Source organism: Daphnia pulex, chromosome 4, assembly GCF_021134715.1.
Source record: "Daphnia pulex isolate KAP4 chromosome 4, ASM2113471v1".
Taxonomy (NCBI): Eukaryota; Metazoa; Arthropoda; class Branchiopoda; order Diplostraca; family Daphniidae; genus Daphnia; species Daphnia pulex.
Window position 1 is genome coordinate 4,556,428 of NC_060020.1, and position 20,066 is coordinate 4,576,493.

Below are 20,066 nucleotides of genomic sequence, written 5' to 3' on the forward strand. Positions count from 1 at the left end.
GTTGTGGGAAATACGTCTATAAAATAGAAAACCTCCAGGCAAAATGTCTGGCTTGGATAATGGGCCAGCAGTGCTTTTCTTCTTTAAAAACTTTCAGTTAAAATGTATTTCTTTTTTTTATTGTCTTTTCTTTTTTCCCCCAACGATGGGAAATGGCCGACATCTTTTTTCTCTCTTCCCAATGTGGTTGGGAATTTTATATTTCTTTAGAACGTATAAAAGAAAAACCGATGTTTACGAAAATGGCCGCCAGAGTAGCAGACAAGAAAAAAAAAACAACTCGGAAATTCCCGTATTTTTGTTGTTTCGTTTGCCGGTATGTTAATATTTTACGGGAATAAAAAGAACAAAAAAATACTTTCCTTGGTTGAATACAAAAAAGAATTCGACTGCAAAAGTGGGCGGTAGAATGCTAATCAGTTTTTGGGGCAGGTTTCCCCTTGTTTCGTATGCCAAGCATCCCAAAGTGCTGCTGCTGCTGCCGCTCCCGAAACATATTACGTGGATACACACAACAGTGAGAAGAAAAGAATGGACTGCTGACTATATCTCTCGAGATGCTTTCAGAATCCCAAAGTTGTGTTGCCGAACGCAAACAGAATTAGAAGAAAAATGGCGGCGGCTCTGCTGGCAGCAGTCAGGTCGTCGAGGCCTTTTATATAAATCGGCTCCGCGAGCGAATGATTTTAATTTGTCTCTTTTCGTGAACGTGTGTACTCGGTTATCTGAGGAACGAAATTCACGTTCGTTAAAGTTGTTGTGTGCGTGTTAATAAAAAGAAGCCGGAGGGGAGGATGCCCGGTAGAGGCGCTTTCGATTTTCACGGGTGAATCGTGACATTTTGAAAAAGGAGGCTTTCCCTTTTTATTTTATCCCGTCCGTTGGAGATGGCAACTGGTTTTTTCTTGTTGACAATAGTCTTCTACCTGTTCCAAGGACTTAACATCTTGTGTTTGTATATCGGCTCTCTACATCTCAGATCAATCTACAGGTAGCCTTGACCCGTCAAATTTGTTTTTCTCCTAGCACTACTCCACGGAAAACTTAAAGTTGAAAACATTTTCCAGCGCCAACTTTTGTTTCCCTAGTCATTTGGTTATGCTAACAATGTTCGTGCGTGTTATGGGCCTCCTTTGTGAATACAAAGAAAACGGAATAGGAACTGATTGGATTTTTGAAAATGATTTACGGAATCCAACTGAATCTTTGCGCGCAGAATGAAACTCATTTTTCACGGATTTTTTCTCTTTCTTCACGAGAAAATAAAAATAAAGAAGCGCCATGATGAAGTAATGCATAAAGGAAATGCTGGAGATAATTCCCGTCTTCTGGCAACAATTCAAGGACAACAAAAGGCGAGTTCTAGTACTATATAGAGGAGGAGTCTCTCGTCGTCGGTGTGTTGTGAACAGAATGAGACACAGCTGGAACCAGCAGCCCCCAAAAAAGAAACGCGTGTGTGTATATTCATCCTGTATACTGGAGAAAAATATATATATATATATATCAAGGAAACAAAAATATCAGACAAAACGCCAAAAGGGAGCCGACTAATGGCCCCAATCGAATATACATATTTTTCTTCCTTTTACACCCGAACAAGTGGATTAATTTAAATTTTATGGGCGTTTTGCCACTTATCATCATCAGAAATTTTCCCCCAAAACGTCATTTACATACAAGTCAAGTTGAACTGGTCGTCTTGTTGGAAGATGGTGGATCCAACAAGTAATGAAATCTATTTTTGTGCTTTAGAATGTAAGCAGGCGCATAGAGGGGATCCTGTTCCGGCTTGACTAGGAAGAATGGTTGTGAATTGTCGAACCAGCGTCCATTTTGGATCAATCCAGAAATGTATCCGAGATCTAATTTATCAGGAAAGTCGCCCCATCGCGGTTTATCGTCCTTTTGGGCCGACATTAATTTGAGCTTGATTCCTTCCGGACTGTAGCACCAGGAACAATGGAATCCGGCGTAAGCGCCAACCTCGCCAATGTTCCACTCTTTGACAGGATGGCCGCTCTTCTTGTAAGTCTCCACTCGGCTTAGCAGTGGTTCGGTCGTGAGGTAATTACGGCGGATGCTCATTACCTTGCCGTCGTAGACTTGACGAATCATCCGCATTGTAGAAATGGCCACGATACGAGTGACGTCTTCAACGTGCGGCGAATCACTGACGGATCGTTTCCAGAAGAAACCGTAGATGGACCAACGCAAAGTCAAGGCAATCGGTTCCGGATAACCATCGTAAAGCTTCAAAAAGAGCAAGACGTTCCTATCGGGAATCTCGTCGGCATCCAGCAACAAAAATAGATCGTCATCTCGAATACCTGAAACCGCCCCAGCAACAACAAAAACAAAAAAATATCCGTCAAAGTTGAAAAATTTTAGAATAGATATCGAATAGGCTGGAATAAAAACTGACAGGAAACGAACCTTTGATGCGTTTAAGGCCTTCCTGGCCCATGTAGTCACGTATAAATGTGTCTGCAAACCACCCGTCTGTCAGTCCCTCAGGTGGGAAGTGATCGATGAAGATGTGGATAATTTTGTGCTGGAAGCCGCTCATGAATCCTTTGCGAAGTTCCGGCAGTAGGTACAATGGGCTCACATCCCCTCCAGCCGTCAGATTCGATTCGCCAACGATAACAACATCCAACACATCACCCACTTCTTCGAGTCGAACTTGAAAGAATTCGAGTTCGTGGTTGATGTTTAGTCCGTGGATGAGACGACGTGGCGTCTTCCGTACTTTCAAATCGGAACAATTGTTTAAAGTCTGACAAGCGTGCCAGACTGGGCCCGGTATGCCACAATCAGGTCCGTAATAACCCGCCAAACAGGTGCAACTGGAACCCGGGGGAGAGCTGCTGCTTTTCATCAAATCAGTCCCGGTCGTAAAACAGCTCAAGTCGTTGGGTAGGAACGTAAAATACGGTCGGTCGTCATCAACCAGCGTGTAGCTTTCTGGAAGAGAAGGTAAAATGATCGGATATGTGACGACCTCATTATAGGATTCTTCCGCTTCCCCTGCGGCGTAAAAGGCTGTCAAAGTTGACGACCATCCGGGCTGGAAAGTGTAGACGCTCATAATGCCAATTATCATCACTATCTGAAAAAGGAATCATAATAATAATAAAAAAAGATGATTATTTATCGATCGTTTCAAAGGAGCGTTTTCCAGTCGACTAAATCATCGGGCGACTAATAGGCCGATAATGCGCTTGACGTCTTACAGCTTGTGAAAGCAATTAGACTAAAAATAATACAAATAGACTCTCCATTTTGTTTGTTTTCTCTCCTCCACACTTGAGGCTGAAAACCCATCAGTGCCTTTTTTCCAATAACAACAAAATCAACGGCTCGGGAGAACGAAAAAAGAATGTGGTGTAGTACAAATAGTACGGCTACTACTACTCTACGGTTGGAATAAATATAAATATATATATATGGGACGGAAAGTCATTTCATTCACGTACTCCAAGTTCTTTGCTGGGCATATTTTTGCGTCCGGTTTTCTCGTCCAAGTTTATATTTATACACACCAACTCTGCCTAGCAACTTTTGATTCGAAACGACAGCGCACCATGATGTATATTGATCATCCCGCGATGGGTTTCGTGTGCCTATGAGAACAATGTCACGTCCTCCATATTGGCTTATCTACGCTCCTCTGAACTAAACGTGGGTCACGGGGTATATATGTACATAAATATATAAATATAGCGACCGATCCGTCACGAACCCCCCTCCCGCTGCCATCACGGAAGGTTCTACTACCTTCTAGCGGTCGTGGTCACGTATTCTGTGACTTTTCTTTTAGACTACGCTGGGTTTTTTTGTCGCAAGATGGCACGCACATGAGGATATAATAAAGACGCAATCGACTTTTGGGGGTACACATTCGCGTTTTTTGTTTGTTTGATACATTTACTGGATGAACTTTTGGACCACAAAAATAAATAGTCTGCAACTTTCTTGCAATTAAATCGATATAAACGGTACAAGACAGAAATACGCCAGGACAAATTGCCAACGACCAGAAACTCTTAATTGGCGCGATCCAATTTGCAAGTTTAACAGAGACAGTTAATAGCTCGGGGAAATTCTAATTACACACACAATTTGTAATTTTGGTATTTTTTCCTGATTCTAAAATTACACTACCTAGTGAAGCCGGTTTCCGAGAGATGGCAGTCTTTTAGGGAAACGAGGTTACGCACAAAATTCAAATTGTCTTTTATTACATAGCCCCGCCCTCAAAGCAGCCTTAAGCAAGTTGCAGAAACCCCCGTGAATCCAAAATATTTTTTCCAATGAAATGACTTGTTAAATTATCATACCTGAATAGTCACAATCCATAGAGCGAAACGTCGCATAGGTGTCATTTTGTCTTCAAACGATGAAACGGCGCAATCTTCCGAGGTCTTTGGCTTTTTCAACAATTTCTTCAGACTCATTAGAAATGCAATTGTAAAGGCTTCAGAGTCTCGCTAGTTAGAACTTGAACGCCCGTGACACTTGGCAGCAGCACCTCTTGATAAGATTCTATGACACAATAGAAAATGTATATCCTTGTTAGCTATAGAATACCAAACAGTCCAAATTCCACATCCATTTTAGGGAGAGGTTTCCTTTCAAAACAAGTAAGAATTGAAAATAATAAAAGAAGTCCTTGGGTTAAATCGACTTTTGCTCCCCGACCGGTTTTTTCTTACCTTTTATTATCAACCGGTTTCGGTAATTCTATCTTTTGAAAAATCCTCGGGGGGTTATTCTAGGTTTACGAAATCACGGAAAATTACAGTCGACACCAAAAAAAGAATATCCACCAATTTAGGAGAGAACGACGTTTTTAAAATTCACTTGCGTGTGACAATATGCGCGTTAGTCTAATGCTGCCAGGACACTATATTGAGCTAATAAAACTCTGTATCAACAAGACACATCTGACGACCAGATACGGTCTAGTTGACCAACACATCGGGAGAGAAAAAAAACAAGCTACGCGTTTTAATCAACTGGACTGTATTATTGCGTTACGCTCGAACGGAATTCCCCACCGACCTTTTGGCTCTTTCTAAAAACGAAATTAGAGTCGGTTGGCGATTAGACCCGTTTTCTTTTTCAGAATCCATAAGGAAATGCATTCGAACAAGAGAATTGAAACGAAAAAAAAATTAAAATTTGAAAACCGCAAAACGTTTTACAAATAATTATGCATGTGTACGATGGGCTAATTTACGTACCGTTAACGAAATATTAAGCCTCTAGCCATCTTCAAAGGCCTCGTGGCCATTGCAAAGGTTCAAATGCGGTCACATTTCTCCACTAGTGTTTTGACTTGCGTTCAAAACCGCCCACGTTACAGAGATCAAATGGTATAGACATTCTAAACAGGATCACGTTATCACATCTCCTTTCATCCTGCCTAACTCTCTTATCTGACGGTTGTGTGCATTCTCCTGGCAACGAGATAATACCAAAAAAACACGGGGACACACGAAAATGGTGAACGACAAGTTTCTATAACATTAATGAATGAACGACAAATAATAATCAGCATCTACTTTCTATTAAATGGACAAACCAATCACACCAAATTGTGTCTAGAGTGAAAGACTTTAGGTACTCACCTCTGCCGTTCACCTCCACGATCCGAGTGAGCGTGAGTTTCATCTGCAGGGAGAGCAATGTTTGTATCGTTGTCGATGACGTAGCACACTGTAAGAGAATGAACTCTTTCAGTTGTATGTAATGAACGCTAGTGTGCCCCGTTGGGCACTACTCTCCCTTCTTCCTTGAGCTGTTTGCACACACACACACACACACACTTTGCCTAGATATAGGTTGGTCTAGAGACGCCAAAAAAGATGTCCATGTGTAGAAACCGAGACGACACAATCAAGAAGAACCGGTTGCTCTCTATTTTCTCTGCTGAGAGAAACAGCGAGATATCCCGCCAGTACTACAAGTGTCACGTGACTATTCAACCGCCTCATGTTCATCTCTCGGCAGCAGCGTTCGTCTAACGAGGCAAATTCTCCAAACATGGGCATTCAGCTGCTGCTCAAGGGTGCATGAGACTGTGAGCTCTTAACTCGCCTCCCTCTAGGGTGTTTACATAACCAACTGGACATGTAGAAATTTTCTGGATTGTAATGGTTTTCGCCGAAGGGAAGGCAAATCTCAAATTCCAAAACTGGTGGTGATAAAAGAAAAGAGAACTGCCACCTGTTGGATGAATCAAGTGTTTTAAAATGTCATTCATAGGTGGTGCACATGCGCCTTCCACGTGAATTCAATGAAAACATAAAGGACTTGACAGTAAACAGACTCGGTCTCATTTCAACGTCGGCCTGGCTACACGACACTACCAAAGAATTGTCTCTTGATCGTGAAAACATCTGCCCGGGAAAATGACCATCTCAGTGAATCACAACAAGGCTTGGTCGTGTAAGTAAACCGTCCAATTATTTTCTTAACATTTTTGGCTTGCAAGTGTTTCCAAAGCTGGGTTTTGTTTGAAACGTAACATCTGTAAATTTAGCTCGGGGCTGTTTACATTACCTCATCGACCTCGAATGAGTCTGTAGACAATTCTGTTTGTTTCCCCCAACTAGTGAGATGTAGAATCTGCCGCATATTGACTGACAAACTAATAAAAAGGTCTATACCGTTCGCGAAGGTCAAAGATCTCAAATATGTGTTGCTATGCGCGAAAGATGTATTCATGTAAATTAATCGGAGTTTCCAAAAATAACTAATTTGAATTTACAGCGGAAAAGAGCGCTCGGCTGGAAGAAGAACTCGGTCGACGGATTCTGATTATCGATGGCGCTATGGGTACCATGATACAAAAGCATCGTCTGGAAGAAGAAGATTTTCGGAATGAAGAGTTAACTGGACATGAAAAGAATCTTAAAGGAAACAATGATTTGCTCAGTATTACTCGGCCGGAAATCATCTACGACATCCATACCGTACACGACATAATTCTATAAATTTAAAGATGTTTCGCTAATTTTGATTATACTTTCTTTAAGGCATATTTGGAAGCTGGGTCCGATATTATTGAAACCAACACCTTTAGCGGTACGTGGATCGCACAGGCTGATTACGGATTGGAAGAATGGGCATATCGATTAAATTTCGAATCTGCCAAGTTGGCAGCTCGTGCAGTGGCCGATCACGAGAAAAAGACGGGCAAGCAATGTTGGGTAGCCGGAGCGCTTGGTCCAACGAATCGTACCTTATCCATCTCGCCATCAGTCGAACGTCCGGACTTCCGAAATATCAGTAAGTAAAATACATTTTTGTTGGTTGTTGTTTTCATTTGGAGTCGTATGGATGTCGCCATGTATAAACAATCGTGCATTGAACCCCTTCTTTTATGCAACCAAACTTATGTAACATGACCTTGGTTGTTATAGCTTTTGACGAACTGGTGGACGCATATACAACTCAGGCCAGGGCTCTATTGGACGGTGGTGCTGATATTCTTCTAGTTGAAACCATTTTCGACACGGCTAATTCCAAAGCGGCGCTCTTTGCCATTGAAAATCTTTTTGAAAAAGAATACAGTCGCATTCCTGTTATGGTGGGAACAATAAATTACATAGTTTTGTATTTTTCTTTTGTTTTCTAATGGTTTATTCATTATTAATTAGGTCTCTGGAACGATCGTTGACAAAAGCGGGAGAACTCTGTCAGGACAAACTGGAGAGGCCTTCGTTATCAGCGTGTCACATTCGAATCCATTATGGTAATGAACTGACAAAAATAATTGTTTGCTTGTCAATTAAAAATAAGATTGACGAAACACAGTATAGGTCTAAATTGTGCACTTGGAGCCCGAGAGATGAGACCCTTCATTGAAACGATTGGACGTTCCACGTCAGCATACGTCATTTGTTATCCTAACGCTGGTAACTCATTACTGTCTTACCGGTTTAGAAAGAACCATTTGTTAAATTATACTTTAACTAGGTCTGCCAAACACTTTCGGTGGATACGACGAAACTCCCGACTTAATGGCGGAAAGTTTGCGGGATTTCGCCAGCGACGGCCTTGTCAACATTATTGGTGGTTGCTGTGGAACTACACCTGATCATATCAAGTAATTACATTCATAACACATTTCGCACATCAAATTTTTTAATATGGTAAAATGTGATTTGATAGAGCTATTAAAAAAATTGTGGAAAAATATCCACCCCGAAAGCCAAGTCCCAATCCTTATGAAGGCCACATGCTATTATCTGGATTAGAACCTTTCCGTATCGGAAAAGATACAAATTTCGTTAATATTGGTGAACGTTGTAATGTTGCTGGCTCTCGCAAGTTTTTGCGACTCATCAAGGATGGAAAATACGACGTAAGATTTTAAATTGCATTTCATTCGATTGATATTTTACTTTCTTTAAACTATAGGAGGCTTTACAAATCGCCAAGGAGCAGGTAGAAAATGGTGCTCAAGTTCTTGATATTGTAAGTGCAAAATTTCGTTTGCGATTCATGTTTAAATATACTAAAAAATCGAATTTGAATTTCGCAGAATATGGATGAAGGTATGTTGGACGGCGTAGCAGCGATGACTCGATTTCTGAATTTGATTTCCTCAGAGCCTGACATATCCAAGGTAAAAATACAATTCCGATTTCTTTGGTGAAATACAATCTAATTTTCTTGTGAAACTGTAGGTTCCATTGTGTATCGATTCGTCCAACTTCAAAGTGATCGAGGCCGGATTGAAATGTAATCAGGGAAAATGTATCGTCAATTCCATTTCATTAAAAGAGGGCGAAGAAGATTTCATCCATAAAGCCACAATTGTAAGAAAATTTGGTGCTGCAGTTGTCGTTATGGCGTTCGATGAGCTTGGCCAAGTAAGTAGCGATGTACAGTAAAAATTGCAAAAGACTTATCGGGATTAATTCTTGTTATTCGGCAGGCCGCAGACACGGATCGCAAAGTTGAGATTTGTGTTCGATCCTACAAGTTGCTTGTTGATAAGGTTGGATTCAACCCCAACGATATTATTTTCGATCCCAACATTTTAACCATAGCCACGGGAATTGAAGAGCACAACACTTACGGAATTGATTTTATTGAAGCTTGCAGAAGAATTAAAGTAAGATCCGATTTGACTAAATCAAATGCGCCTCTTAACAAATACTGTATTAACCAAACGTTTATAGAAAGTGTGTCCCGGCTGCCGAGTGAGTGGCGGTGTATCAAACATATCCTTTTCCTTCCGCGGAATGGAGCAAATCCGTGAAGCCATGCATTCCGTTTTCTTGTACCATGCTATTAAAGCCGGCCTTGATATGGGAATAGTAAATGCCGGTAATCTTGCCGTTTACGACAATATTGATCCTAAACTACTGCAACTCTGCGAGGCCATTTTATGGAACAAGGATGCTCACGTATGATTAAATCATTTGTGTTCGTAATCTTCACTTATTGATTCTTTCCTTATTCAAAATAGGGGACTGAAAAACTCCTGGAATTTGCTCAAACTGCTGTCAAAGGTGAAAAGACTGTGGAAGTTGATGACTCTAGGTCAAAACCAGTCGAAGAGCGTATTGAAAATGCCCTTGTGAAGGTAAAAAGACTATACATTTTTCCATATTTATTTTGCCAAAAGTCCATTCAATATAATTTTGGTGTTAGGGTATTGATAAATACATTGTCGAAGACACAGAGGAAGCCCGATTGGATACAAAAAAATATCCACGTCCGTTGAACATCATTGAAGGACCGCTAATGAAAGGAATGTCAGTCGTTGGAGACCTGTTTGGTGCTGGAAAAATGTTTTTACCTCAAGTAATAATTTTTAAATGTGCACCATTCACTTCCAAAAATACTGGTAATGTCGATTTCTATAGGTAATCAAATCAGCTCGAGTGATGAAAAAAGCCGTGGGCCATTTGGTACCTTTTATGGAAAAAGAGCGTGAAGCTGCCCAGGCCATATCGGGTGAAGTTGCGTCAGAAAACGTAATATGTCGGTTATTATGAAGTAAATACAGACGGTCCTGATGAAATATGGAATGTTTCTGTAGGATCGTTTCGCTGGTACGGTCGTTCTCGCCACGGTTAAGGGCGACGTCCACGATATCGGTAAAAATATCGTCGCTGTCGTTTTAGGCTGCAATAACTTCCGAGTTATCGATATGGGGGTCATGGTTCCCTGTGATAAAATATTGGAACGAGCAATTCAAGAAAAAGCCGGTGAGTATTAAAAACGGTTACGTCACTCCACATTGTAAGCAATTCATAACATTTCCCTTCATTTTCCTTAGATATCGTCGGACTTTCTGGACTGATTACTCCATCCTTGGATGAGATGATTCACGTAGCCAAAGAAATGCAACGCATCAAACTGAAAGTGCCTTTGCTAATTGGAGGAGCCACAACTTCTAAAGCTCATACTGCCGTGAAAATCGCTCCGGCGTACGAGCATCCAGTCATTCACGTGCTCGATGCGTCACGTAGTGTGGTTGTGGTACGTAAAATAACATGAAATAAAAATGCTTGACAAATTTCACTCAAAGGAAAACTACCTGGCCATTTCGTAGAGCTCGGCTTTGTTAGACAAAAACACTATACAAGAATACATGGAAGAAATCCGAGAAGATTACGAAGACGTCCGACAGTTACACTACGAAACTCTACGTGATCGCAAATATGTCAGTTTGGAGCTGGCCAGAGCGCGTCGTTTAAAACTGGATTTCACTAACCAATTCAAACCAGGTAATTATTCAAAAATTCGTTAAATGTATTCCGTGCCATTAAACAATTTCCAATGTGTTAATAACTTTAGTTCGTCCGAGTTTCCTGGGAGTCAAAGTTTTTTCGGATTACGACCTGGAAAGTCTTATCCCATACATAGACTGGAAACCGTTCTTTGATGTTTGGCAGCTGAGAGGGAAATACCCCAATCGAGGATACCCAAAAATTTTCAACGATGAAACAGTTGGTAAATTATTTGGAATATAAAGTATCAACCAGATAAGATCAAAATGACAATTTCATTATTCTTTCATAGGTGCTGAAGCCAAAAAAGTGTTTGATGATGCTCAAAAGTTGTTGAAACAAATCATCGATGAAAAACTTCTCCATGCTAAAGGGGTAGGCTGAAAGCTAGTTAATATTTTATCCGATTTACGAGCAGCGCGTTGACAGCTCTCTCTCCCATTCTATTCTAGGTATTGGCGTTCTACCCAGCCAACAGCTGCGGTGATGATATTATGGTTTATGAAGATGACGATTGGCCTCGAGATGAGCCTCTCGCTCGATTCTGTGGACTGCGACAGCAGGCAGAGAAGGAGAGTAAAGAAGAACCTCATTTGTGTCTCTCGGATTTCATAGCTCCTCTTACGTCTGGAGTTGGAGATTACATTGGAATGTTCGCCGTCACGGCAGGATTCGGGTGAGTGGTCGTAAAATGTCACTCGATTTTTTTGAAACGCAATTTCACGGAGTGTGTTTTATTTAGATGTGAAGAACTTTGCGCTAAATTTGAAAAGGAAAATGACGACTACAATATTATCATGGCGAAAGCCTTGGCTGATCGTTTAGCCGAAGCTTTCGCTGAAGGATTGCATGAAATTGTGCGTACCGAGCTGTGGGGTTACTGCTCAGAAGAAAGGCTTGCACCCTCTGAATTACACGGCATCAAGTACAAGGTAATGCCTTAATTAAGATAACATCTATTAAATTACTGGAATTATAATCGAATGTTGATTTACACAGGGGATTCGTCCAGCTCCGGGATATCCCAGCCAACCAGATCACACTGAAAAGTTGACAATGTGGCGTCTCCTACAAGCGGAACCGAGAACTGGAATCCGATTGACTGACAGTTTAGCCATGGAACCCGCTGCTTCGGTATCCGGTCTTTACTTTGCCCATCCGGAGTCTCATTACTTTGGCGTTGGGAAAATCTCCAAAGATCAAGTAATATTCAACATTTTCACAAAAAGGTTTTTCAACAGTTTTTTAAAAACATCCTGTACTTTATAGGTGATTGACTACGCATCGAGAAAGGAAGCTGACGTTTCTCAAGTTGAAAAAACTCTGAGCATCAACTTGGCGTATGACTTGTAAACGTGCTGTCAATTAATCCGAAAAGAAATCATTTAAGGATTATTTGGCATTTTAGCACTATGCAAAGATCATGATGAAATAGGTTAAATAAACAAATTTTATATGGCATCCATGTCACATTTTGAGAGTCTTTGAGACTCGCATCATTTAAAAAAATAAATAAAAAAAAAAGAGTGAAAAACATTTAAGAATGCGCTTATGGGTTCATCATTTTACAACTGGCATAGTAAAACGATCTTAAGCAAAGTTTAAAAAAGAAAATTATCCTTGAAATTATCTGTCTCTTGGCGAGACTGGAGAGTCGACTAAGAGCACTTAGTGAAATGCCGCTGGATGGACACAGCACTCCGCTCATTGAGCTGGAGGACGGTTATTTATACAGCCGACATGCTGCACAAGAGTCGGACCAGCAAAGTTGGCCGCCCAATATCACACATGTACGCCTAAAAACTTGAACTCACTGGGGACTCACTGAAGAGGTCATGGCCATATGTTTCCGGTTTTTTGGGGTATTGCTGGCCAGCTACGTGATAGCTAGAGAGAGAGAGAGAGGGGGGTGAGCAGCAGAAGGCTACTACAGATATCGAATTACTTTCCAAAAAGGACAGACAAGTTTTTCGTGGATGGTATGGCCAGTTGTCGCGCATCTTCGGACAAGCTCGCGAGCCCGTCATCATGTCTTTACGAAGGCACTGCGCCCCGTTTGTTCTCTTCCTCATTTGCATTATTCTCGGACCGAATTATCTAATCGTCTCGGCATTCTCCAAGTCTGAATTGCTCTTTCCCTTCGGTGAAACGGTTTCCAATCAACGGCTGGACAACGAGACGGATGATTACAATAGCATCGAAGTTCAATTGACGACGCCTGTGATATTCTACAACCAAACCTACAACTCCATATATGTAAGTTTATTAGCTTTCGCAGCATTCTTATAACCGAGATGTACAGCACTCCCAAGGGGCTATATAGCTCATTTGTTTGTTCGACCGATTAGTCATCGGGTTGGTTCCCACATATGTTAGCGATGACAAGTTATCAGTTTCTCAGTGGCACTAAATTATTTGTCGCCAGTATTTTCTGAAGAACATCTTGTAACGTTTTACATTTCACAAAAAGGTCAACGAAAATGGATTGGTGTCATTTTTGACGGAAATCGCCAGCTTTTTTAGCATTCCTTTTCCACTGGACTACCCCACCATCGCCCCGTTGTATTCAGATGTGGATATTCGAGCTAGAGGAGCAGTATGGTACAGGTATATATGTTTGTGTACTAAACAGTTATATTTGGAAAATCCTTTTGTAAAATGAAATTTTTTTTTTTTTACAGAGAAACGCGCGAGTCGGTGGACATCAAACGCGCCTCTGTTCTCATCCAAAAACACTTCACATCTGGAAGAGGTTTCGAAGCCAAGGACTTGTTTATCGTCACTTGGGATGACGTCGGCTTTTTTGATCGGGGAAATGATAAGGTTATATACAGAAAATAGGAAGAAAAAAAAAAGAAATTGGCACTGAGTACGTAATGTGACTCTCTTCTCTCTTTATACAGGGCAATACGTTCCAGCTAGTGATAGCTTCAGATGGCCAGGAATCGTTCATTTTGTTCGCCTATCCGGATAAAGGCATTCAATGGATTCAAGGAGTCGGAAAAAATCCAAATCTGCCAGACGCTCGAGCTCAAACTGGATTCGTTTCTGGCGATGGACGATTCTATCTTCTAGAAGGTTCCGGCTCGGATCAAGTTTCCAACTTGAACAAGTAGGTTAATTCTTCTTATATCCGTCTTAATAATTATAGTTAAGTTCTGAGTTTACTTAGTGAAGATGTTGAATTCGTTTACTGCAGATTATCAAATATCGGAGTTCCCGGTCTGTGGATGTTTCGCGTTGGCAAACTTGGCGAAGTCGACGAAGTAGAATCACCCGATTTAGCAACTGGAGACAGTTGAGTTTGATACAAAGTTGTCTAATCTGTCCTTGAGTCTAATTGAAACTTTACTGGTAATTACAGCTACTCTGCAGCAGCCGCAAGTGGCCGAGACTTGTGCGGTAGGATCGGCATTATGTCACAGCAAAGCCATTTGTGTGGATTACAACCCAGGGTTTTGTTGTCAATGCTCGACAGGATTTATCGGAAACGGTCGCAATTGCTTGACAGAAGGTAAATATTTTCATATCCCGCGGATATTCCTTTATATATGATATTCCGGAATTTCCGGATATTCCGGAATCGAGTGGGAAGCTTAAATTATTTTTAAATATCAACCAAAAGGTATTCCGCAGCGGATCAACGGTAAAGTCAGCGGGAAAATCAATGGTCTGAGCTTCCAGGACGAAGACCTACACTCGTACGTCGTCACCAGTGATGGCCGAGCTTACACAGCAGTATCCAAAATGAACGAAACTATCGGTTTCGATTTGCAGCCTCTTTCCATGTTGGGCGGAGTGGTCGGATGGCTATTTGCCCGCTCCACTTCCATCAATGCCCCCAATGGCTACCAACTGACAGGCATGTATCCATTGCGGAGAATGATTCCCTGGGAAACCGCACGGGTTTTTTATTTCTTTTATTCTTATTTATTGGTTTCCCCATAAAAGGAGGTAAATTTAATTTTACAACGACTATGGATTTCCCCCAAACGGGTCATCGCGTTGTCATCGAACAGCGTTTCCACGGCGTCGACGTCTTCAATTATTTGCGGATGAGCATCAACGTGTACGGAACGGTGCCGTCCATTTCCCACGGCTCCAAAATTGAAATCGCCGATTACGAAGAAGAGCACCACAAAACAGGATTGGGTAAAAATAACTTTTATTTCGACATTTCGACAGCAAAATAATCTATTGTCTGTTGTTGCAAAGGTGAATTCAGGTCGTCGAGTCGACGTGCTTTCCGCATCGAAGGATCGAGTCTCGACATACCGTTCACTGTCGACCACGTTATCCACTTTGAAGAGTGTCCTTTCGCGTCGCTCGATAACACCACCGTTCTCAAATTGAAAGTGGGACGCAACTTTGTCACCTACGACGCACGCGAATTGATTGTGCGTTTCGCCATGACGACCAAGATTTCACCCCTGCAAGGTATTTCCCTTTTGAAATTTTCTTTCCACCAAAGTGAAATTGAATGTTTGGTTTTCTGTGTGCCAAATGCAGAGACAGAGGATCCCTGCGTCAAAGGTCAGGCGTCGTGCGTTCCCAACAGCATCTGCATAGCCGATAAAGACACTTTCCGATGTGTTTGCAACAAAGGGTAAGTATACAGAAACATTTGAGTCAAAACGACTTTTCTAATAAGCGTTTTGAATTGGGAAATTATTTTTTGTTTTAGTTATGAATATTATTACGAAGAGGGCAAAGACGAATCGGCTTGCGTCGATATTAACGAGTGTAACATTGGTACGGATCGATGTGACGAGAACGCCCTTTGCTTCGACCAACCGGGAGGTTATGAATGCCGCTGTAAAGCCGGATACAATGGCGACGGATTTAATTGCCAGAGTATATATAAGAGTCTCAACAACAACCATTTATCAGTTCAATTTGATTATTTTGTGTTCTCACAGAAGAGACGCCTTGCTCACGAGTCCGTTGTCCAGCTCATTCCCAGTGCATTGAGAATAACCAAGGGCATCCAGAGTGCCGTTGCCTGGCCGGATATCAGGAAACGGATAGTCAGTGTCAGTTGATTAGATCACCGACTGTCGATTGCCGAACGCAAGACAAATGCGACATGAATGCTCAATGCGTCTACAACAGTCAGACCGACCAGCACCAGTGCCAATGCGTGAGTGGATTCCGAGGTGACGGACTGACTTGCACTCTCTCATCAGGTATAAAATATTCGACCACCTTATGATGTAACCGCTGCAAGGTGTGCATTGATTGCTTGTATATCTTAGAATCTTGCGAACAAGCAGCCAATTGCAGCCCCTACGCCACATGCACCTACGACGAAGTGCTCAATACTCATCAGTGCAAGTGTCTGCCCGGCTTCGAAGGTGACGGCTACGATTGTGTGCGACCGACTTGCATCCTCGGCGTTTGCTGGTGCCCAGACGGTTACCTTTACGTCAACGAAAAGTGTGAACGCTCCGTCGTTAGCGGTGAAACGCCAGGTATGATTTAAATTTGTTATCAAGTCAAAATAATTTTAAACCATCTGTTTTTCTTATTAGTTTCTTGCAACGAGGTGAACATTTGCCATCCCAATGCTCGCTGCGTCCTGTCTATTGGCAACTCGACTGCTGCCGGTACGGATGAACAGCAGCAGCAGTACATCTGCCAATGTAATGACGGCTACGTAGGCGACGGTTTCCAGTGCGCCAGCGAGATTGGCTTGCCAATGGTTTCGACCGAGCCGCCGTCTGGTTCTGGTTGCGATGTCGGCGGCTGCCGATCAAACGCCATGTGTGTCTACGATGACGAAGCTCTCAAATCCGTCTGCGTTTGTAATGACGGCTACCGAGGCGACGGTGTCTTCTGCACTCCCATCGGTTCGCGACGACGACTCACCATTCAAAAATATATAACACCGTCCTCCCGACAACTGACTTTTCTTATTATTTTCTCTTGAATCAGATGGATGTAGCGCCCTGTCCGACTGCGACGCCAATGCCCAGTGTCTGTTCAGCAATCGCGAGCAACGATTCCAATGCGAATGCAATCAAGGATACTTTGGCGACGGCAAAAGCTGCTTCCGCACGGAGCAAGGTCTTAGTATATTTTAGGTCATAAACACAAATAGATAAAGATGAATAATTATTTTGTTTTTTTAAATTTGATAGTCGCCGAAGAAGAAGAAGAGCCTGGCTGTAACGAAGTCAACAATTGTCACGTCAATGCGGCTTGCACGGCCGATGAATCGAGCGGTCGATACGTCTGCGTTTGCCGCTCGGGATTCAACGGCAACGGGTTCCATTGCGAGCCGAGTGTCATTGGGTGCAACGTCATTAATAACTGTCACCGCGATGCTCAATGCCTCTACGATCCCGAATCCATCGGGTACAGATGCAAGTGCAAAGAGGTCTGGTTTCTCCCTTCATTCACAATTTCCCATGCGCTGAATGAAATCGATCGATATTTGTTGGTTATTTGCGCTGTAGGGTTACACTGGTAGTGGAACTACCTGTAGGCCACTTGAATCGTGCGTCGATAACGAGGGTATCTGCCATGCGAACGCCCTTTGCGCTTGGAACACTGAAGGTTACTATGGATGCCGTTGTCGCGATGGATTCAGAGGCGACGGCTATCAGTGTCAAGGTAAGATTTCATCGTCGTTTGATATCATCCAGTTGAAATAATCACCATTTTCTTGTCGTCTTTCTAGTCATTCCGAAGCACGATGGCAAATTCTTATTGATTAGCCACGGCATGTCAATTCTGCGCGTACCTATACAGGTCTCACCGGCAACGCCTGGCCGGCCAATTTATGTTCAAATTTTCCAGGCAGCAGTCGGTAATACAAATGATTTAAATGTCGGGTCTATGAAATTGAATTAATTCGTTTTTGTTCATTCTAAGGTATCGATATCGACTGTCTTGAAGGAAGGGTGTATTGGAGCGATGTCAACGGACGGATTATCACCAGTGCTGCTTACAATGGATCCAACTCCAAAGTTTTCCTCAATTCAGGTAATCCATTTATTATAATTAACATGCTGACAACCTTGTATAGAAAAATGCAAAAATAAGTTCCAAAGCGCAAGGCTATACCAAAATAATCACCATCTCATTTTGGGACTTGTTCATTAATCATTTGCTCGTGAATCAATGCGTTGTATTCAAACGAATTTGGTTAATCTTTTTTTTAACTTTCTACAGAGATCGGATCGCCGGAGGGCATCGCTATTGACTGGGCATCAAGGAACATGTATTGGACGGACTCGATGCGCGATACGATCGAAGTGGCAAATTTGGATTCGAAAGTTCGTCGCGTTCTCTTCGACACCAAAGTACTTAAATAAAACACTTTCACCGTAAATGAATTTGCTTAATTAAACAATATTTCTAATTACAGCTGATTAATCCTCGGGGCATCGCCGTCCATCCTTCTCGCGGACTTCTGTTTTGGAGCGACTGGGATCGAGCCAATCCGAAAATCGAACGGGCCAATGCTGACGGGACGGACCGGCGCAGCGATTTCATTACGACGGACCTCCAACTGCCCAACTCGCTGACCATTGATTTCGAGCGCCAAGACATCTGCTGGGCCGATGCTGGAGTTCGCAGAATTGGTAATGAAGCCATGACATGTTTTTGGTGTGTGTGTGTCCTTGTTCGTCTTTTTTACGTAAGAAATACTTTCATTTATAGAATGCGTTAGCTTGGACGGTGGCAACCGACGAATAATCCGCTCTGACGTAAAATATCCGTTCGGCCTTACTCATTATGGACAACGCCTATTCTGGACGGACTGGGAAGAGTAATTTATTCCATTCTGTTCACGAACGATCGACCGTTATACATTTTTCATTGAACTGTAATAGGAAAACCATCAAGAGCGCATCGAAAGACGAGAACGACAAAGAAAACATTTCCCTGCAAGTGCCGTTAGGTGGGCAAGGGAAACTGTACGGGATTGTCGCCGTTCCGGAAACATGCCCTAGAGGTAATTAGACCTAATTTGCAATTCTTTTTCGTTATTAAACTTACTATTTTATCGTTAAAATTTTGCAGTTCAATCGGCGTGTCAGGTGGCTTCTGGGGGTTGCAATGCGGAGCAAATATGTCTGCCCAGCGGAACGAACGGCAGAACTTGTCTTTAATCATTATAATCACCGATAAAAACATTTTTTTTTAAACCTTAATATCTTTTCTAAGGGGAGGGGTGTTTACTTTTGTTTGTTGTCTATCGAGATGTAACCATGTAAAATACACCCTCAACTCAAACATGAAAGAAAGTCACTTAATATAGGCCTGTTACAACATTCAAAAAGTTTACTGACACTGTAGATACAATGTAGGCCTACGTTATAGACAAAGTACGTGCGTATATGCCTGTTGAAATCTTATTATTTCAATATCTGTTTTCCTATCCATCACCCAGGAGTGGGCAATGGAAGGAGGCTTGAAACTCAATCCAGTTGGCCGCTCCATATACATTTGTCACGGTGGTTCTCCAACCGTTAATACTTGGGCATAGCAACATTTACGAAAATAAAGCAATTCAATCTGGTGAGCTGATGAAGTTCCGATTTCTACAAATCCCAATGATAGACCGCAATAGACTATGCAACATCCTACGATCTTTGATTCCCTCTTGGTTCCTGGAGGGTCTTATTGTGACGATTTCAGTTTTTAAAAAAGATTTTAGCACGCAATTTTTTTATCAGTCGATTTTTAATCATTTTAATCGATATTTTAAGGTAGTTCGAATATTGTGTCGTCTGCTTTCGTTTTGTTTAAAATACGTGGTTGTGCACGAAAGTCGTTGTTAATTAATTAAAGTAATTTTAATAAAATTACAAAAGTGGGGTTTTCGTGTCAACTCTGGTTACTTCTCTTTATAGAATCGCTTAATGCACACTCCATGCTGTTTGCCAGGTAAAACAAAACTAAGAATACTAAGAGAATGATTATCATTGGAGCTTAAATAGACGAGAAACCTTTCAAAATTTTTGAAATGTTAGTTCCCGTGGGTCATGGACGTTCAGGCCCGTGAAATTCAGGCTTTTCCTGACTAGGCTTTATCATGTAAGCCTTCTGCCCCTGTCAATACATGGCAGTTTGTTTGCACTACACATAGGCCTAACCTTTTTCCTTTGTGCTGTGTAGATTTTAGGCCTTAGCCAGCCATGATAACCACAAGATATGACAGTTTTGCCTGTGCTGGTATTTACTTTTCATCACCAACAATCTCAGTCTCATCATCACTTGGGTAATATTTTTCGATACTTTTATTAACCTGTGATGTATCTGTGTGATTTGCAGTATTACATGTAAACCTTAAAT

At 41.9% G+C, this 20,066-nt stretch overlaps 3 protein-coding genes and 1 long non-coding RNA gene across 6 annotated transcripts; 3 read left to right on the forward strand and 1 right to left on the reverse strand.

The window, feature by feature from the left end:
- Positions 1-1,460: 1,460 nt before the first annotated feature.
- LOC124193077 (beta-1,4-mannosyl-glycoprotein 4-beta-N-acetylglucosaminyltransferase-like) lies at positions 1,461-6,125 on the reverse strand. 3 transcript variants are annotated; one of them, XM_046586732.1, is made up of 4 exons: positions 5,637-6,125; positions 4,344-4,548; positions 2,437-3,112; positions 1,461-2,330 (listed from the first exon to the last, which is right to left on the reverse strand). In XM_046586732.1, the coding sequence occupies exons 2-4, from the start codon at positions 4,458-4,460 to the stop codon at positions 1,684-1,686; spliced, it is 1,440 nt and encodes a 479-aa protein (XP_046442688.1). In that variant the 5' UTR covers positions 4,461-4,548; positions 5,637-6,125; the 3' UTR covers positions 1,461-1,683. The 3 variants fall into 3 exon arrangements, with proteins under 3 accessions (XP_046442688.1, XP_046442690.1, XP_046442689.1); XM_046586734.1 differs by lacking the exon at positions 5,637-6,125 and adding an exon at positions 5,250-5,570; XM_046586733.1 differs by lacking the exon at positions 5,637-6,125 and adding an exon at positions 4,719-5,192.
- A 172-nt stretch (positions 6,126-6,297) lies between these two features.
- LOC124193073 (methionine synthase-like) lies at positions 6,298-12,221 on the forward strand. Its single transcript, XM_046586724.1, has 25 exons — positions 6,298-6,456; positions 6,781-6,983; positions 7,047-7,299; positions 7,434-7,600; positions 7,671-7,765; positions 7,828-7,928; positions 7,990-8,119; positions 8,185-8,377; positions 8,434-8,490; positions 8,558-8,641; positions 8,703-8,888; positions 8,954-9,133; positions 9,201-9,428; positions 9,491-9,607; positions 9,676-9,828; positions 9,891-10,001; positions 10,067-10,235; positions 10,307-10,509; positions 10,583-10,757; positions 10,828-10,983; positions 11,053-11,135; positions 11,213-11,436; positions 11,503-11,692; positions 11,760-11,963; positions 12,030-12,221. Exons 1-25 carry the CDS (start codon positions 6,420-6,422, stop codon positions 12,111-12,113), a joined length of 3,783 nt encoding a protein of 1,260 aa, XP_046442680.1. The 5' UTR covers positions 6,298-6,419; the 3' UTR covers positions 12,114-12,221.
- Positions 12,222-12,675: 454 nt separating this feature from the next.
- On the forward strand, positions 12,676-19,004 carry LOC124193078 (nidogen-like). The gene is made up of 24 exons (XM_046586735.1): positions 12,676-13,016; positions 13,231-13,367; positions 13,442-13,583; positions 13,664-13,872; positions 13,960-14,057; positions 14,125-14,274; positions 14,386-14,622; positions 14,712-14,912; positions 14,976-15,197; positions 15,270-15,366; positions 15,445-15,614; positions 15,680-15,946; positions 16,016-16,231; positions 16,292-16,609; positions 16,695-16,826; positions 16,901-17,139; positions 17,219-17,375; positions 17,443-17,571; positions 17,637-17,747; positions 17,937-18,067; positions 18,133-18,349; positions 18,429-18,537; positions 18,602-18,723; positions 18,792-19,004. Exons 1-24 carry the CDS (start codon positions 12,789-12,791, stop codon positions 18,878-18,880), a joined length of 4,128 nt encoding a protein of 1,375 aa, XP_046442691.1. The 5' UTR covers positions 12,676-12,788; the 3' UTR covers positions 18,881-19,004.
- A 538-nt stretch (positions 19,005-19,542) lies between these two features.
- LOC124193079 lies at positions 19,543-19,982 on the forward strand. Its single transcript, XR_006874005.1, has 3 exons — positions 19,543-19,658; positions 19,745-19,808; positions 19,890-19,982. It is a non-coding gene; the product is annotated as an uncharacterized LOC124193079 (long non-coding RNA).
- The last annotated feature ends 84 nt before the right edge of the window (positions 19,983-20,066 follow it).